Raw genomic sequence first — 17,559 nt, forward strand, 5'->3', positions numbered from 1 at the left:
CGCAGCTAGCTGAGCAGCTTGGCATCTAATGATATATTATAAAAGGATCATGAAATCTCTGGATAACAGATAGTCGGTTACTAGAGTTGATACTATAACTTCAGAGCTATATCTCAGACTTTTACCTACTGGACTAACAACCATTCATTCATTATTGATTGCTCGAGGAAACTCTTAAAAGATGACGCCTTCATTACTAATTACGCTGACATTCATATGTGCTATGGCAAATGCCTTCCCAATACTCTTCCAGAGGAAAGAATTGGAGAAACGTTTGGTGGTAACTAGGGTTCACACTGCACCAACGAATACTGTCACAGATTTTTACTCTACCACTACTAAAATCGTTGTCGCTCCAACCGTGGAGTTCATAATAAGCAACGGGGTCACATTTACCACTACTTTGATTCCCGCTGGCGTGGATCCTACTGCTCAACCTGCAGCTACGGTCACTTCCGTCATCCAGAATAAGCAAGGTAACAATGCAGTTACTGCTGCCACTGAAGCTTCCTCTAACAGTGTTCTCTCGACCGGCAATTCCCCTCTCGAGGGTGCAACCACACCTTCGACCACTTCCGCCACTGCTCCAAACGCTGCTGGCAACACTCCAAACGCTGCCACGACAACCTCTTCCGCTTCTGCTAACGCTGCACAACAGGCTGGTGAACCTCAAACTACTAGTGCTAGCCCTAACAATGGTCAAGATTCTGGTGCTACACAAACATCCACCACCCCCGCAGCCACATCAGATGCAACAACAACCAATTTATTCACGACAACAACTTCTAACACTGCTGCCACAACTTCTAACACTGCAACTACAAGCTCTCAAGGCAACCAAAACTCCCCAACAACAATGGCGGCTATAGGTGATGATGTCGTTTCCGCCTCTGCCATCAGCCAACCTCCAGCTCAGGCCCATACCGCAGTTACCGTTGCCACTACGACAAGTGAAGCTACTTTGACGAGTGAACCAACGACTTCTACAATCTCTACAACCTCTACAACCTCTTCCGCTTCTACTTCTACCATTTCGAGTGCAACCTCTTCCGCTGCCAGTGCTACTGGAGTTCCAAAGGCCCTAACATACTCCCCATACAACTCAGACGGTACATGCAGATCCGCTTCTGATGTCTACAATGATTTACAAATCATCAAATCGAAAGGTGTTTCCCAAGTGCGTATCTACGGTACTGACTGTAATTCGATCGAGACTGTTCAACCAGCATGCTCTAAGCTAGGTATTAAGATCAACCAAGGTTTCTGGATTGGCTCATCTGGCGCTGATTCTATTGATAGCAGCGTAGCAGCTCTTATCGCATATGGACAGCAATCTGGATGGGATGTCTTTGAATATATTACCATTGGTAACGAAGCCATTATTTCTGGCTACTGTTCGCCAAGCGAACTAATCGGTAAGATTCAATCAGTGAAAACCCAATTGAGAGCAGCTGGATACAACGGTCAAGTGACCACCAGTGAACCTCCCGTTTCCTTCCAAAACCATCCTGAGCTATGTACCGAGGCGGCCATTGATATGGTTGGTATCAACCCTCACTCATACTTCAACGCACAAATTGACGCCTCCGAAGCTGGTTCATTCGTTAAAGGCCAATTGCAATTAGTACAAAAGCTTTGTGGTACCTCAAATGTCATTATCACTGAGACAGGTTACCCATTCAGTGGTAGTTCTAATGGTTTGAATGTCCCATCTTATGAGAACCAGCAAATTGCAATCCAGTCGATCTTGGAAGAACTAAACGGCGAAGTTACCATTCTATCATATTTTAATGATTTGTGGAAAAACCCCGGCCCTTACGGGATTGAACAATCTTTTGGCATCCAGAGCTTTATGCAATAATAAATGCCATTAATGGTATATATCGCCAATGGGATATGGCGATATCAATTTGGGTTATGAGAAAACAAAAGGATAATAATCAAAAAAATAACAATTAAGGTTTCTGTACTATAGTTAGATGTTCACTAATATGCAATATACGATTTTTAACAATTTGCTTAAAATTCCACGAGTTTTTCTGGGAAAAACTCATCTATCAGTTCAACATAATACGGTTTCAATTTTTCAATATCATATTTCTTCAAACTCTTTGAGTAAAGATCATACCTATTGAACTCTTGAACAGCCTCCAGTAATTTATAATCGCCATCACTCATTAAATATCGGTACGCACCTTCGCGATGCCACGGGTAGAATGAATGATATCGTATCATAGCTAAAGCTCTTTCGTTCAATGTCGACTGACTCTTCGCCACGTAATACATATACTCGTCATGCCCCCAGGATATGAGAATGGAGCTTAGCCCACAATTAGGCTCATATATTCCATATTTAGTAGAATAGATGGGGTGGGAATTGTCTGGATTGCCCTGGAAGAATTCACTAAAGATTATATCTTGGACAAACTGACAACCGATGGGGAAAGTATCACCAACCACATCCCATTGTCCCTCGCTATCGAAAAAATATAGGATTTTTCCCAAATCATGAATTAGTCCAACCAACTGCATCCATCGTGGTTTACCATCCTTTCTAATCGCTTCAGCGGTCTGAATCGCATGTTCGATCTGTGAAAGCTCAGTATCGGGATCGGACTCATCGATGAGCTTACTCAAATTGGAAAGTGCATCCCAGACAGTCATTTTAGCTCTCACTTTAGTCTTGTAATTTATTCTAGCTTGCAAGTTATAAGCCATTGTCTGCATTTCATGTTGTTCCTTGTAAAACTCTCGTACTCTATCCTTAGCCTTATGATATTGCCTAAACTCCTCGGGACTCACCTCCTCCAAGGCTCCAGATGTATTCTGATTATCTTTCTTCAGTCTTTTTGGAGCTCTATCGCCCTCATTCGATTCACTAGGGATATTATTCATCTTCAACTTTGTCTCAACCGCATTAACGGATTGCACATCTTCATCAATAAGTTCCAAAAGGTGCCCTTGCTTCTTGCTACCATTCGCATTTGCTATAGTAGGTCCCATTGCCACATATACAAAAGGTCAAGTGGTTCTTAATCACCCTGTACCTTTGGCTCATTGATCAATGATTGTCTATCAGTCATATCTAATACTATGCTAATACTAGTTTAGGCATGCTCCATTGTACTCAATAACACTTTCAAAGTTAATAAAACTTACATCAAAGTTAATAAGCGGATTTAGCTCAGTTGGGAGAGCGCCAGACTGAAGATTTAACTTCGGTCACTTGTAATCTGGAGGTCCTGTGTTCGATCCACAGAATTCGCATTTATTTTTTTCGACTATTCAAACGAGAGAGAACTAATTGAACAGCTTCAGTTGACATGGAGCTTATTCATGACTAATAGCGCTTCTGATTTGATTCTGGTGACCTATTCCCTAATTAATATTTTACATGTACAATTGCCTAATATTATTTCTGAAGCGCATCAACGCTCCTTCAAAGCCTTATTTCTCTTCTCCCTCCTTCTCATTCTTTCGACCTTCTTGGCATGCATCTTGGCTGCTAGCAGTTCGTACCTTTCACTTTCGGCCTTCTTTTCTCTTCTCTCCTTTAGAGATTGTATCCTTCTTTGACGCTCTTCCTCCTTTTCATCTTTCAGCGCCTTCATCCTCTCCTTGAATTGCTTGTCCTCAAGCCTTTTCTGCTCCTTTAGTTGCCATGAGCTTAACTTCTTGTTCTTAACAACTCTGCTCTTGACTCTAAATTGGCCCTTGTCGTTTTTCCAGGTTCTTCCACTCACTGGAGTTCCCCTCAACTTCGTATTATCATCGATAGTCACTTCTTGTACCTTTGCAGTCATAATGATTGTAGATACTGGGCTGATTGACTACTAAATGATGTTCTTATCTCTTAACTAAATAGTTAAGATCGTTATATTCGAAAAATTTTCCGCGATGAGCTTGGCCAAAAAATTTCAATACAATAACATTGTAGGATGAGAAGGATATCATAGACCCTCTGTTAGCTTCAATTTTACAACTATGTATAGTCTTAGATCTCGAATATACTCGAGAACGTTCCAAAGACTACCGGCACTGAATTTTATTCCTGCGAGAACAGCTATAATACCATCTAGAACAACCGCTCACAAGAGAAAACGGCGAATCAAAGATGTGTCCGCTAGCGATCTGAACCTTAAAGGTGTGGGTAAAACAGACACTAAAACCCTAGAGTTCAAGCTCAAGCAATTACAAGAGTTTACCAGGAATATAAGAGAACAGATAAAGCTTAGCGAGTCTAATCGAAAGAAGAACGATGAACTAAACAATCAAATTGGCCCGAGTGAGGACAATGATGATCAAAATTCGAGTGCAATTTTCAATGATCTGATAGCCAGTGCCTCTTCACCTACGACTTCGAAGGACCCTAAAAACCTCTCATCGATCATTATGGCGGCTCAGCCCAAGGAATCAAATAAACTGCTGCCGGACATAATTAGAAAGCGAATTAACGACGACGCATTTGTTCTGGCCTCTTTGATGGACAAATCACACCAAAACTGGAATGGCATCATATCTAAATTGCATCACTCCGAGCTGCGGCTCAAAGAAGTGCCAATAATGGTACTGAAGAAGTGGCTACTAGCCAAGTGTGATTGGCTTTCCTTTGAAAATATAGAAAATCTTGATCAAATGCTTCTAGAGAGGGTGGATGGTGATATATCACGGTTTAGCTACCCAATGTACAACTGTCTTTTCTCCAATTTGTCGAAATTAAAAGCAGGTCAAGATCATGAGCGTATACTCGAAAAGATGAAAGAGCTTCTCCAAAGATATGATCAAACAAGGGAGACACACACTACCGAAGTGTTCGAAATGAACCAATTTATACTGAACTGCTGCATAAAATACTCAAGTAAAGCTCTGAGCTTTGAGAATATGAACTATTTTCTATCCAAGTTTAAAGAAGACTACGGTATAACACCCAACAGACAAAATTACACCACGATCATACAGTTTTACACCAAGATCGGGGTTAGTAAACAAGCATGGGATGTGTTTGACACGATGAAGTTTTTATCAAAGAGCCATGAACCTGATGTGGTTACTTACAACTCGGTGCTACATCTCTGTAACAGAGATCGGGATTATGCAAGGGCGATAGACTTATTCCAAGAAATGAGTGATAAGAATGTGCAGCCAAATGCACAGACCCTCAACATTATGGCCAAAACTTTGGCTAGAGCGAGTGCAGATTCAATGACAAGTGAAAATAAGGCTGAATCGCTGAGGTTGCTCGGTTGGAAATATATTCACCAGATTGAGGACACCTTTCACACCAAGCACACAGAGGTTCCCTTCTATCACACTTTAGAGGCAATGATGGCGTTAGCCGCGTACGATGGTGATGTTGGTCTTGCCAGGGCATTATACTACAAGTATACTACTCAAAGATATAGGCAACTGGTGAAAAAATTGACTTATAGTTCTGACATCAGGAAAGTGTGGCAATACGCATTGGACCCGCGGCTGTTCAACTACTTGCTACTCGCATATTCCAAATTCGACAGCACTTCATTGCCAATATTGATGGGATACGAACAAGGTATCAAGCTAAGGCGGAATATTATGAACAGTGTTGATTATACGGTGCGACAATCCGGTGATGATGGAATCAACAATCAATTGCCAATGCTTCCAGTTGTCGATTTAAATCAACCGTGGCAAGTTTTGGCAGAATCAAGAGCATTATGGCAGTTCAATTTAGAATATGGTGGATTATATGACCTGAGGCAGAAGCCTCATGATCTGACACAAGAGAATCTCGAGAACATACGCTTGGGATCAAATACTCTAGAGGAATTTAAACTCAAAATATTGCATAAGATTGCTCAATGGAAAAGTAAAGAGGTTAACCACGCTGTTTTGAATCCTGTCTCTTTAACTTCCTTCTTGACAATACCTATTCGCTTGGGAGATGAGAAGGAGTTTTTGTTAAGATTCGAAACTTTCTGCTTCCAACAACAAGAGTTTGACTCAGTGATAGAACAACTCTACAACGGCTTTTTGCAGATAGACAAAGGTAGTCACCCAGTCAGTGATCACATCAAGGACATTTCAATGGATAGTGAGGATGATTCAAATGCCAAGATGGCTTATATTGCCTCTATGAAGCACAAAATTTTAGCCAGCTGTGCCACTTATGAACTCATGATGAAAGCGGCCGCAACGTTTGGTGACAGCAAATTGGCGACAAAGGCCTGGAAGTACCGTGGTGATTTTAGGAAAACTTTGGCGTTCAAGAATTTGAATATAGCTGAGAAAAATCAAAGAGATAGCGAATTCGCTGCTCTGATGGTATCCTTTTTTGCGAACCAAGGAATGTATGCGGATGCTTTGGGTATCATTATGACTTCTCAAAGATTCATCGATTGGAAGTACGATATGGTGAGAGCCCTTCATCAAGGTCTGATCAAGATTGAAGATGAAAAAAGCGCAAAGATACTTTTGGAGATCGTGAATAAGAAATCACCAATTCTAAATATCGAGGAGCATATCAAGGAACTTAATTTTTAATGAATATAATACTGAACATACCATGTAAATAATGTGACTTCAAAATATAGAGGCTCGAGTCATTATAGACTCTTCATTGAACTGATACTTTCCCTTTCTGACGAATCCGCCGTGTTGGCTCCACTAGCATTATAACCATTTTCCACAGGAGTGTTACTGTTGGAGGAGGTTTTCAGCTGTTGCTGTAAACTAAGCACTTCATTTCGTAGTTTATCGACCTCTTTCTCAAACCTCTTACCGTAAATGTCGATATAGTATGTAGCACCGTTGTGGGCAGCACACAGAAATATCGAAGATAAGAATCCAGCTGCAGCCAATCTATGATGAAACCATATACCGCATAGCAACATGGTTGATAATTGGTAGAAATATTGGGCTATCGTGTAGATAACCATAGGCCATGGCGAGGGCAATTTGACCACCCAAAGGTCCTTAAACTGGTGAGTGGTCAAGTATTCGAAACTAGTTATCCTTTCGCCAGCCTTGATCTTTTTCGATTTGCGTAAAGTGATAAAATAGTGGTAAAGTGATTGCCACGTCAGATAGTAAAACGAAGTCCAAATGATATTTTTCTTCAAGTCCCAAGATCTGGAAGCTGTCATGGAAGCCGCTGGGAATCTAGCTAACTTTAGCGATTCTGATATCCCATGTTGGATGATGTACATCGTGCAAGTGGGCATGATGTGAATAAAACATGAAGTAGTCTTATCGATAGAATGAATGACAAGCGAATTCCTCCAAGTAACCACAGCGAAACTCAATGACCCAAACGTCAGTGCAAAACACGTTTGATAGAGATGGACAGATTCAGGAAAACACCATAGGAACAACATGCATAGGAAATTCACAAAATAACACAGATCTGCGAGGTAATAATGGTTATTTGTCTTGTAATAGGTGTAAAACCTAATGGGCATCAGTAGCACATATAAGGCTGTGTGATAAACATGAAACCACTCTGGAAACTTACCCATCATCAATCCGACAAGAAATATGTTGAATAATGCAAACGGGTAGAAGAATTTACTCAATTTTGAGTCATCCTTAAAGAATATCGAATGTAAAGGTTCGTCAAGAGCTTTCACCCTTCTGAGTACCTTTACTTTCCATTCATCTAATTGCACTCTTTTATCCACTGGATCTAAGTTCTTTAAATGTTTCTTAGCTCTTGCCAAGTAATTATTAGAAGTATAACTCGAAGTAACATTTGAGGCAATTGGATCTAACAATTCCAATAAACTAGCCAAAGAAACCCCAGCACCGCTCCTATGATCACTATCAGAATATCTTCTAGGCATTTCAGCTAACGTTGACCGTTATCTCTTTGAGTCCGTCAGTTCCTCGAGCTTTTCGAGTGACTTCCCTTATTAAATTAAAGATGATCTACATAACATGCCACGCGAAGAAGAGTAATTGAAATGGAAAGTAGATTAATATATTATAAAGACAATGCTATACTATACATTCCACTTAGGCCAAAGCGGTCAAGATATCGGAGTCACCGGCTTCCAAGATAGTGACAACACCGACTCTGAACAACTTACCGACGGCAGTACCCAATTCGTTGTTACCACCTTGGAAGTAGTAAACTCTGGTCTTGGACAACATAGCGTAGTATTCCAACTCAGACTTTCTCAAGACTGGGGTGTTGGCAGCAATAATGACCAACTTGGACTTACCTTGTCTCAAAGCCTTGACGGTAGATTTGTAACCTAGGGTGTACTTACCGGACTTGACAACCAAAGCCAATTTCTGGTTGATGTTTTCTTGGTTCTTAACTGGGGCCTATTCAAAACGTTATTATTGTTAGTAAATCCAGTTACGAATGCAAATATTAAAACACTTTTCAAAAGAAAACCATACACTCAAATAGACATATCCGATGAGATAACTCGTTTTCCAATTAAAGTGCTAAAATTAAATTATACTGACCATCTCTGCGTAGTTGTTTTATAGTCTAGCTAAACACTCCGGTCTCACTTGTCAATTTAAAGTAAACAAAGATTAAATATAATCAAAATGTCAAGTAGAAGAATATAAGTTGCAGATTATACTTGAAGAACTATAGTATATGTTGAAAACTTTTCAATGGTATTATCCTAAAATCTGTGACTGTTTTTGAAAAAAATTAAGACACCGCGTCTTTAATTTGGTGAAAAAAAATGTCAGTAATTTTTCAGCGTCGCCAGGCGGAGCTCCTTCTAGCGCTAGGCACAGAATCCGTGTAATCTAGGCAGAGCTCTCACTAGCTTCCTTCCAGACCTAGGCTCGTTTCGTTCTAGCTTCCGGCTGGACCTGGTAGGAGCAACAGTAACTGCAAGGCTTCTGCAATGGACCATACTGACTAGCATACCGTAACACAGTGAAGTTGAAGTTATAGTTGAGGATTGTGAATTGCAACGTATTTTGCAAGAAAGGAAGAGACCAAGCAACGACTTGAGAGGTATGTGATAGTACTGTTGAAATAGCCCAGAGTATAAGGTGAAATTTCGAAAATAATGTGGAAGGAAAGAATACATCTGAATGGGCTACAATAATTGTCGAATTGTATTACTAACGAATTTTTAGTAGAAAAATGAAGGTTGAAATTGATTCCTTTTCCGGTGCCAAGATCTACCCAGGTAGAGGTACTTTGTTTGTCCGTGGTGACTCCAAGATCTTCAGATTCCAAAACTCTAAGTCCTCTTCTTTGTTCAAGCAAAGAAAGAACCCAAGAAGAGTCCACTGGACCGTTTTGTTCAGAAGACACCACAAGAAGGGTATCACCGAGGAAGTCGCCAAGAAGAGATCCAGAAAGTCTGTCAAGGCTCAAAGACCAATCGTTGGTGCTTCTTTGGAATTGATCAAAGAGAGAAGATCTGTTAGACCAGATGTTAGAAAGGCTCAAAGAGAAGAAAAATTGAAGGCTGACAAGGAAAAGAAGAAGGAAGCTAAGGCTGCTAGAAAGGCTGAGAAGGCTAAGCTAGCTGCTTCTGGTGGTTCCAAGATCTCTAAGCAACAAGCTAAGGGTGCTTTCCAAAAGGTTGCTGCCACTTCTCGTTAAGGAAACAGGTCCACGAACCATAAATCTTTTCACTTAATTAGCAATTGGTAGTATATCTAGTGTTTTTACCATTAAAATCTATGTAAAATTTACTACATCCAGGTTACCGTGCTTCATGTTAAAACACTGTCATAGTATTAGCCATTCTAGTGCTATTCGCTTTGTATATAGGCGATTCGCATTATTGTCGCTCTTTTGGGACAGAGCTACAAGTCGCTGAAACTACGAAGAGATGTCGATGAGCCTACTTAATTACTAATTCTTGATCCAGTAATCGTATTATACCTGCACCGTCGGACTCTGAAACCTGTTAAATTATAGTATTTAAGAGCGAATTGTGATGGATCAGCGATGATTTCTCGAGATTTCTCGAAATTCCAGCTTGAATCAGTGCAAGCAATATGATAAATTTGATTCGTCCTTTCATTTGCATTTTGGTCTGCTCAGCAGTAGCATTTTCCAGTGAGTCGTGCCAACTGGATCCGACAGCAGTGACTATGGGTACGACCCCGTACTCCACTTCAACCACGACGGTTACAACAGATGGTCAAACACAGGTAGAAATTAGAGAATTTTACAAATCTGTCACTTACGTTAGCAAATGCGATGATTCAGTCACTACTTCTAAAGTGGGTACAACTACGATCCCTGTGTTTAAGTGAATCAAATCAAAGGACATAATAAACTTTGACAAAATTCGCTGAAAATTCAGCATACAGTACAATCCCAAATCAAGAACCTGGATACGTTGAACTATGATATCTAATTTATTATTTAGTAAGTACAGCTCATAATTACATATTTTACACTACCCGGATTTTTTTCATCGTTAAACCTTCAAGTTAAGCTATTATATAGCTTCTAGTTGATCAACAAAACATATCAGTCCCTACCCCAATCTTTTGGATCCCCGATGTTTGCTTCAAAACTCTCTGTCTTAAGATGGCTGCCCGGCAGGCTGAATCGTCCTCTATTTCAAGCTCAATCGAACGTATTAAAGAGCAGCCTCTTCAAATGCCGATTCAATTCCACACAGGCTACTGTAAAACCTAAGGGCATTAAAGGATTGATCCAGTTATATGGTTATTCTGCCCTGGGGGTCTACCTTGCATTGACCGCATTGGACTTACCTTTATGCTTTCTAATGGTTCACTCGCTTGGTGAAGAAAAGATGAGAGTTTACCTGAATAGTGCCAAACGGGTCTTTGGATATGGTATTGAAGAAGAGGAAGTTATTAAGCAGGTGAGAGAGAAATTGGCCCGAGATGAGGAGAGAAAGCTTAGCGGAGAATTGGATCACCTGTCATGGTGGGAAAAATTCAAGCAAAGCACTTTACTAGCTGAATTTCTAATTGCATATGGTATTCACAAGAGTTTAATCGTGGTCAGATTGCCGCTGACTGCAGCAATCACACCTGCAACCGTCAGGATTTTGCAAAGATGGGGTTTCAACATTGGTAAACCTGGGATGTTAAAGACACTGGCTCATGACGCTAAAGTACGGTACAAATCTGGTAAACCAGGCGATTTCATCAAGATGAATCAAGCTGATCCAAAGCTTTCGAAGCAAAAGTATACCAAAGGTCAGAAATGGTTCAATGGGTTAATGTAGCATGAATGTGCATGTAAATAAGAAATGGCATAAATAGCCTGTTGATAAACTTCTGAGATCTATAAAATAAACACCTGCCTGCATAGTATTTGATCGCTTAAAGTTTTGATTGGTTACGACCAACTCTACATTTGATCAGTCCGTTAGGGTGTGGAGATGGATAAAATAGCTCATTATCGTTATCCAACCCTTTGAACCACTTGAGGTCAAACAAGAAGTAATGTTTGTTTGGCAGCTCGTAAGTAACATAGTCGACTTGAGGAGCTTTTTGCAAAATAGCAGTAGCCATGTTGAACATAGTTGCCTGGACAGAGGGAGAATTCTCCTTAGCGAAGATGTCTAAAGTGACATCACGAGCAGTATTGTACACAGAATCAAAGATGGAATCCTTCTGACCGTCAGCGATAGATTTCAAGCAGCCCAATTTGGAACAGCTCCATTCCCATAAAGCAAAAATATCGGTGGACAAAACACGATCAGTGGTGGGTTTCAAAGTCGTGTAATCACATTTATTGTAACCGTAAAACATGGAATTTGTCGATTTCAAGACAGTCAAATCCTTGATGTTTGTAGTCAAGAAGTATTGACCGGGACCATTTTTCTTGTCATAATCCAAGAAAGTGACTTTCTTCTCTGGGCCTTGATGAATAAAAGAGTGTAAACTCTCCTTGTTGTCGACATCATACTTAACCCAACGGTCCTGATAAATTTGCACGGTAACACCAGAAACATGACCATATTTCTCAGTGAAGTGGAGCGCCAACTTAGCAGCGAATTTTTCCGTTGGCCAAGTATCGTATTGTCTGGCCAAAATAAGGATCGTGTTCTTGACAGTGTCAGTGGGGACAATTGGAGAATTGTCTGCCTCAGTGTATGAGACGTCAAAATCACCCTTTAGGAGCACCTTGACGGTAGCTTCCATGATTTCATGCTTCTTTGGGTTCGATTTATCCTTCTTAACTTTTAAAAACTTAACATTGTCTTTACCGTAAGTGCTATCAGTGAGATATGAGTATGCCATTGTTGTTCGATGTTCGATGCCATTTTAGAGATCGAAATCGTTGTAACTAGTTTCGAGCGGTCCATCTTTATAGGAATGGTCAATCTGGTTGTTAGGGACTTACTTATCTTATTGTCGAAGCTCGGACATGCCCATCAGACGTGTCCCGTGATAAACATCGCTATCAATGCACTTCTTCAAAACCGATATCTTCCTATCAATGAGTTAGTATTACTGCATGCAGCGAATCCAGGTAGTTCCACCGTACTTACTAGAAACTCGGCCATATTCGAAGGTCTAACGCTATCTTTAATCAACGCGAGTAAATTCTTAACCAATCGCGCTCTCAACTTCAATTGTTTATCAACCTGCGCTTCTACTGCCATCAATCGTTCCACAACTACTTCATCTTGTGGTTCCCAATTTGTTTGCAGCTCGCTTAACTTATCACGCAATTGTTGTGCAGTCTGACAATTTTGCTTGATCAACCGGGGCAATTCTTCATTTGTAGGTTCTCTCGCCACTTTCTGCCAAACCTCTTGGGCCTGTAAATTATCCTTTTCAACTTCTGCCAGCTCATTCCTCCACTGAGCAAGCGTTTCTGGTCTATACTCCGACTCCTGAACACCGTCGGGCAACTCCAACTCCTTCTCATTACATGCGTAGATCACAATCTTGCCAAAACTCTTTGTAGTAATCCTACCAGCACTTGCAAGACTCTCCAAAGCCTTAACCGCTGCTGTTTTCGCCACTTTGTTGTGCAGGTTCTGTACAATGTCGTTGATCGCAAATGGCTTATACTGAGACACCAGGTACTCTTCAATCAGATCTTCGGCTTCAGATCCCCGTGCCTGTACTTGCTTGGCAGCTTTCTTTGGCGGCATCTTGTTCTTTGTAAAGTAAACAATCGAGGCGTAAATTTAGCCGCCCAGGGTCCTCGCCTTATATATGGGGAACTCGTTACCCGGACATATTAAAGCGTAAGAGCCCCAGAAAACTTTATCAATGGATCAACCACTACTCATAGTATACTATCAGCGCTCACCTGGACTCTCAACGGCTCGCTATAAGGCTTATGGCTTTGTTATTACGATGAGATCTGTTGATAGCGGTCGTTCCCAGTGACGGGCTCTGAAAAATTGGTTAAGAGCCTGGGGGTCTCGAAGACTTCGAAGAATGCGAGATCGGATAGCTAAAGAGAGGTTTAAAAGCCATCTATTGAGCTACTGCTTTGAATCCAATGGCTGAGGAAGCTAGCCAAGTGGCCAGTGCTAATACAGAGCCCAAAAAAACTAGAAATTCCGGTAAAGACGCGCCCAGACCGCATGTATGTCCTATATGCCAGCGAGCATTCCGTCGGTTAGAACACCAAACTAGGCATTTAAGAACCCACACGGGTGAAAAACCACACGCCTGTGATTTCCCAGGCTGTGCGAAACGGTTTAGTCGTAGCGATGAACTAACCAGACATCGTAGAATCCATACAAATCCACATCCGCGAGCTAAGAGAGGGCGTAAGAAGAAAATCCCAGTTGAAGAGCCAGGGAAATCGTTTGCATCTTTCGAAATAGGCGATACACCATCACCATCGCCGCCTCAGACAGGAACAGTGGTTTCACCACCCATTTCAACCAGCAATAGCAGAACTCGTCTCAGCGCACTATCGCCTTTACAGGCAATGACTCCAGCTACAGGTTATATGGATACTCCAGAGACTAGTAGGGGCACCCAGGGCAGACATATCGTACTACCGCGACCTGCCTCATTGACAGATTTCCACTTAGTAAACCACGGCGCTATGCACAAGGGAATGAAGCGGCCTAAGTCGGCATTATCGTTGAACAATCTACTCAACGCACAAAGCACATCCTTTGGGATCAGCAGCGGTCAAAACTCAGACTCGGACTCCGACTACGACGAAGACGACGGCTTAGAAGAACCCCACTCCCAAGATGACGACCACTACGAAGAACAGGCACGTAAGAAGTCAAAGACAACTACTCCCACTTCGAGCTTAAGCAGAACTACGAGCTCAACAAGCTTACACAACATAATAGGCATGCAACCGTTAGTCCCGCCGCCAATGACTACTACAGCAAACTTCCCACAAGAGCTCAATGATAAACTACTAGCAATACAGCAAGAAAGACAGGCTACAACCCGCACATCACTGACACCCGCAGTAACGGCACCTACATCACCATTGATGTCCCCGCTACCCCATTCCACCCGCGAAAGTGAGAATTCACTACCACCCATACGGAGTTTGCCTCTCCAGTTCCCAACAGGCTAGCAATAAACGATACGATCTACGTTCAACTGGTTCACGACTACACGGCCACATGACCATTGTGGGGCCTACATTCTCGACTATCCCTGCTCAGCTCACCTCGTATAGTGAGTAATTGCCTCGGGAGGCCTGTTCGAGCCACGGCGCAGCAAGAAAGCTCTCAAGGTAGGTTAAAGAATGCTACCCATGTGCGTTTTACATGCTCACCAGCAAGGTGCTGATGCGTTAGGTCATCGGGCAATCCTATTGTTGGGTGCCCATGCCCATAGAGGTGCAGAAATTACTGAAAATTTTTCAGTTTTTTACAGTACGGGCGCCATTTAGTTAACGGTGAGGCTTATTCTAGCCGTTCGATATGGTCAATTCGCGATGGGTGCGCTTATTGTGCCGCAATTGTGGTTTATTTCCAGCTTTGTCTATCATTTCGACCAAGTTCTGCCAAGTTCTAGCTAAGTCAGTCATTTTTAGTCACTAAAGTTGCGGGTGGGTGACTTCTGGGTTAAACATGTGGGTGCGTAGCGAAAATATATATAAACACATGTCGATCAGAGCCCTTATCAATTAGTACACATGGCTTGTTCGTTTTTCGAGTTGTTGATAATATATATAAGTGATTGTGTTTTTCCTTAATACAAAGCCTTTTGCATAGGGAGAAGGATCAAGGATGACTGCGTTTAACGATTATTGCATAGTGTGTGATCAATTGATTCTACAACAGTCTCCTAACACTAAACAGAAATTGGCATGCAAGAATAAGAAACACGATTGTAATGGTGATCGTCAATTATACTGCTCCGAAAGCTGTCAATTGAAGGATAAACACTCGATACATGCTTCTTTGGAATCTCTAGATGTGCGAGAGAATTCTGGTACTTTGGAAGAAGAAGATTCTTTAATTACTTCGCCTTTGTTGCTGCCGATGGATTTCAAGACTGCCAATGGTATAGGTGAAAATGATGCTGATGATGATGCTAGTATCTACTGCCTCATGAACATGGAATCTGCCAATACGATTGCTATCCCTCGATCATCGATTTACCAGCAAACTTCGCCGTCTAGAAGTGAGATGTATTTCGACCACATTGCCGAGAACAACTATAAACTTTGGCTAAATCAAAGACAATGAACGACCACATAAAAAGACATATACATACGAGCATTAGCATTTACATTTTTTAACGACAATTAGCATATTCTTCAGAATTTAATCTATTTAGCTTTTATTTTTACCTTATCCCTGATAACCTGGTAGTGTTTAAATGAATCTTGATGTCTAGATCGTCTGTACTGTCCTCGATATTGTTAACCCGCTTTTGTTGTGAATTTAATTCTTCACCTGTTGCTACAGCCAGTTTCTTTAAACGACCACTAATCTGTTGAATTTGATCAAGGTTTCTATCTATCTCGACTTCCATCATGTCGTCTTCCTCGTCATTTTCAAATTGGTATTTCTTAGCACGATCTAGGATTTGTTGCCTTTGATATCTCTCGCGTACAGCTCCAGTTTCGCTGTTACCTCTCATCGCACCTTCAATACGTTGTGTGGAGTTGGACAGTTGTTGACTAGTGTGCTCTTGCATCAATTTTTCCTCGATCTTACGATTCTTGATCTTTTCTTCGCGTTCTCTCTGTCTCCTTCTGGAGTTAAATGGGTTAGAGACGTGGACTGCCAAGATATTACGGTTTAGTTTCTTTAACTCTGCCACTTTATCATCGGCAATCTTGTTTTGCACTTTCAGTAAATCCAAATTCCTCTCAACGTTGTTCAATTTTTCACTTTGATGCCCCAGGAGACCCAAGGAGTTCATACCTGACATCTCAGCTTCTTGTGCCATCTTCAAAGTGTTACGAGTCGATGCCATAGAGCTTTGTTTGGTGAAACGAATATCTTGCTTAATTTCATCCACGGCTTCATCTTCTTCCTGTTGCTGACGTGCTTCTTCCTCCCTTTGGATATCTTCGAAGGTTCTGAAATCTCTATTGTTGGAGGCGCCATAATGCTGTTGCTGTTCCTCTTCTTCAATCTGCCATTGAGGTTCTGGTTGGTAAGCCTGTTGCTGCTGCTCACCTCCGTATGGAGCATTTAGGTCATCGCCTTGGTCCTCATTATTCATCGTCGCATTCAAATCCAGTTCTTCGACGCCTACTGTATTTCTGATGGCTGCATTGCCTTCTTCGAAATCAAACTCACCGGCTCGTGGCTCCTCGTTTAAATCATCATTATCTAGAGGGCTTTTGTTCAGATCGACGGTTCCAGCAGTCGATGCTACAGGTGCCAGGCGGTTTCGTGCTGGTGCTTTCGCCGTACTTCTCTGCCTTGTGTATGGATTGGCATTCGTATTACTGCCTGCATACGAGTCCGAGTTAATGGCAGCATAAGGATTGGAGCCTGTTGTAGAATGCTGAGGTACGGATCCACTGTGATTATTCGAACTGTAAGGATTGGTTTGCTGAGGTACCGAACCGCTACTGTTGCTCAAACTGTAAGGATTGGATCCGACGTCTGGGGTAGATTGTTGGGGAACCGAACCACTGCGATTGTACGCTTGTCGACTAGCCGTGCCATAAGGACTACCAGTTCCGTTTGAGTATGCATTCCCGTAGTTCTTGGGCTCGGCACTATTGTTGTAATTATTCAGCCCATCGAATCCGCTATTGTATCCATTGTTGTACTGTTGTCCCTTGTTGTACATACTACTGTGCTGAAAACTGGCATAGGGATCACTCTGGTAGCCCGCGTTTGGATTAACCGCATACGGATCTGCACCACCACTAGGAACACCATAGGGATCGGCCGATGATGGGTTTTCTCCACCTGTGTCGCCATCTAAAGACGATTTGTTCAAATCTTCTTCATCCTGAGACTTCCCGTAGTTCTCGTACCCCGGTGGAGCATATACCCTATCTTCTGCCTTGTCTCTGGCAAAGTTTCCATATGCTGCAAACTTCTCCTTCTTCTTCTTTTGTGGATTCTTGGTCGTAATACCGAGTTCATTTAGAGTCTCTCTATTCTGCTCAACAGTATCCTCTTCAGGAGGTTTGATCTTAAAGAACTTTTTGATACCCATGACTGAACGGTAGAGAACCTCTACAAA

General features: G+C 41.8%; 14 protein-coding genes and 1 non-coding gene across 15 annotated transcripts; 8 read left to right on the top strand and 7 right to left on the bottom strand.

The window, feature by feature from the left end:
• Positions 1 to 181: 181 nt before the first annotated feature.
• Positions 182 to 1,861, top strand: SCW11 (putative glucan endo-1,3-beta-D-glucosidase; the record flags this gene model as incomplete). Its single annotated transcript, XM_003682232.1, has 1 exon — positions 182 to 1,861. One exon carries the CDS (start codon positions 182 to 184, stop codon positions 1,859 to 1,861), a length of 1,680 nt encoding a protein of 559 aa, XP_003682280.1.
• A 158-nt stretch (positions 1,862 to 2,019) lies between these two features.
• TDEL0F02590 (inositol oxygenase) lies at positions 2,020 to 3,003 on the bottom strand (the record flags this gene model as incomplete). The annotated part of the gene is made up of 1 exon (XM_003682233.1): positions 2,020 to 3,003. One exon carries the CDS (start codon positions 3,001 to 3,003, stop codon positions 2,020 to 2,022), a length of 984 nt encoding a protein of 327 aa, XP_003682281.1.
• A 170-nt stretch (positions 3,004 to 3,173) lies between these two features.
• Positions 3,174 to 3,267, top strand: TDEL0Ftrna1F. Its single transcript is given in 2 exon segments — positions 3,174 to 3,211; positions 3,231 to 3,267. It is a non-coding gene; the product is annotated as a tRNA-Phe (tRNA).
• Positions 3,268 to 3,428: 161 nt separating this feature from the next.
• On the bottom strand, positions 3,429 to 3,803 carry CGR1 (Cgr1p; the record flags this gene model as incomplete). The annotated part of the gene is made up of 1 exon (XM_003682234.1): positions 3,429 to 3,803. One exon carries the CDS (start codon positions 3,801 to 3,803, stop codon positions 3,429 to 3,431), a length of 375 nt encoding a protein of 124 aa, XP_003682282.1.
• A 181-nt stretch (positions 3,804 to 3,984) lies between these two features.
• Positions 3,985 to 6,519, top strand: CCM1 (Ccm1p; the record flags this gene model as incomplete). The annotated part of the gene is made up of 1 exon (XM_003682235.1): positions 3,985 to 6,519. One exon carries the CDS (start codon positions 3,985 to 3,987, stop codon positions 6,517 to 6,519), a length of 2,535 nt encoding a protein of 844 aa, XP_003682283.1.
• Positions 6,520 to 6,581: 62 nt separating this feature from the next.
• On the bottom strand, positions 6,582 to 7,817 carry GPC1 (glycerophosphocholine acyltransferase; the record flags this gene model as incomplete). Its single annotated transcript, XM_003682236.1, has 1 exon — positions 6,582 to 7,817. One exon carries the CDS (start codon positions 7,815 to 7,817, stop codon positions 6,582 to 6,584), a length of 1,236 nt encoding a protein of 411 aa, XP_003682284.1.
• A 172-nt stretch (positions 7,818 to 7,989) lies between these two features.
• On the bottom strand, positions 7,990 to 8,870 carry RPL30 (60S ribosomal protein eL30; the record flags this gene model as incomplete). The annotated part of the gene is made up of 2 exons (XM_003682237.1): positions 7,990 to 8,304; positions 8,865 to 8,870. 2 exons carry the CDS (start codon positions 8,868 to 8,870, stop codon positions 7,990 to 7,992), a joined length of 321 nt encoding a protein of 106 aa, XP_003682285.1.
• Positions 8,871 to 9,094: 224 nt separating this feature from the next.
• Positions 9,095 to 9,562, top strand: TDEL0F02640 (60S ribosomal protein eL24; the record flags this gene model as incomplete). Its single annotated transcript, XM_003682238.1, has 1 exon — positions 9,095 to 9,562. The coding sequence occupies one exon, from the start codon at positions 9,095 to 9,097 to the stop codon at positions 9,560 to 9,562; it is 468 nt and encodes a 155-aa protein (XP_003682286.1).
• A 401-nt stretch (positions 9,563 to 9,963) lies between these two features.
• AGA2 (Aga2p) lies at positions 9,964 to 10,224 on the top strand (the record flags this gene model as incomplete). The annotated part of the gene is made up of 1 exon (XM_003682239.1): positions 9,964 to 10,224. The coding sequence occupies one exon, from the start codon at positions 9,964 to 9,966 to the stop codon at positions 10,222 to 10,224; it is 261 nt and encodes an 86-aa protein (XP_003682287.1).
• A 251-nt stretch (positions 10,225 to 10,475) lies between these two features.
• On the top strand, positions 10,476 to 11,174 carry NAT2 (Nat2p; the record flags this gene model as incomplete). Its single annotated transcript, XM_003682240.1, has 1 exon — positions 10,476 to 11,174. The coding sequence occupies one exon, from the start codon at positions 10,476 to 10,478 to the stop codon at positions 11,172 to 11,174; it is 699 nt and encodes a 232-aa protein (XP_003682288.1).
• A 97-nt stretch (positions 11,175 to 11,271) lies between these two features.
• TDEL0F02670 (urate oxidase) lies at positions 11,272 to 12,195 on the bottom strand (the record flags this gene model as incomplete). The annotated part of the gene is made up of 1 exon (XM_003682241.1): positions 11,272 to 12,195. The coding sequence occupies one exon, from the start codon at positions 12,193 to 12,195 to the stop codon at positions 11,272 to 11,274; it is 924 nt and encodes a 307-aa protein (XP_003682289.1).
• Positions 12,196 to 12,371: 176 nt separating this feature from the next.
• HOP2 (Hop2p) lies at positions 12,372 to 13,058 on the bottom strand (the record flags this gene model as incomplete). Its single annotated transcript, XM_003682242.1, has 1 exon — positions 12,372 to 13,058. The coding sequence occupies one exon, from the start codon at positions 13,056 to 13,058 to the stop codon at positions 12,372 to 12,374; it is 687 nt and encodes a 228-aa protein (XP_003682290.1).
• A 356-nt stretch (positions 13,059 to 13,414) lies between these two features.
• MIG1 (transcription factor MIG1) lies at positions 13,415 to 14,467 on the top strand (the record flags this gene model as incomplete). The annotated part of the gene is made up of 1 exon (XM_003682243.1): positions 13,415 to 14,467. One exon carries the CDS (start codon positions 13,415 to 13,417, stop codon positions 14,465 to 14,467), a length of 1,053 nt encoding a protein of 350 aa, XP_003682291.1.
• A 661-nt stretch (positions 14,468 to 15,128) lies between these two features.
• ECL1 (Ecl1p) lies at positions 15,129 to 15,590 on the top strand (the record flags this gene model as incomplete). Its single annotated transcript, XM_003682244.1, has 1 exon — positions 15,129 to 15,590. One exon carries the CDS (start codon positions 15,129 to 15,131, stop codon positions 15,588 to 15,590), a length of 462 nt encoding a protein of 153 aa, XP_003682292.1.
• Positions 15,591 to 15,690: 100 nt separating this feature from the next.
• On the bottom strand, positions 15,691 to 17,532 carry SEC9 (Sec9p; the record flags this gene model as incomplete). The annotated part of the gene is made up of 1 exon (XM_003682245.1): positions 15,691 to 17,532. One exon carries the CDS (start codon positions 17,530 to 17,532, stop codon positions 15,691 to 15,693), a length of 1,842 nt encoding a protein of 613 aa, XP_003682293.1.
• Between the last annotated feature and the right edge of the window lie 27 nt (positions 17,533 to 17,559).

The sequence above is a fragment of the Torulaspora delbrueckii genome, chromosome 6, assembly GCF_000243375.1.
Source record: "Torulaspora delbrueckii CBS 1146 chromosome 6, complete genome".
In the NCBI taxonomy this organism is placed as follows: Eukaryota; Fungi; Ascomycota; class Saccharomycetes; order Saccharomycetales; family Saccharomycetaceae; genus Torulaspora; species Torulaspora delbrueckii.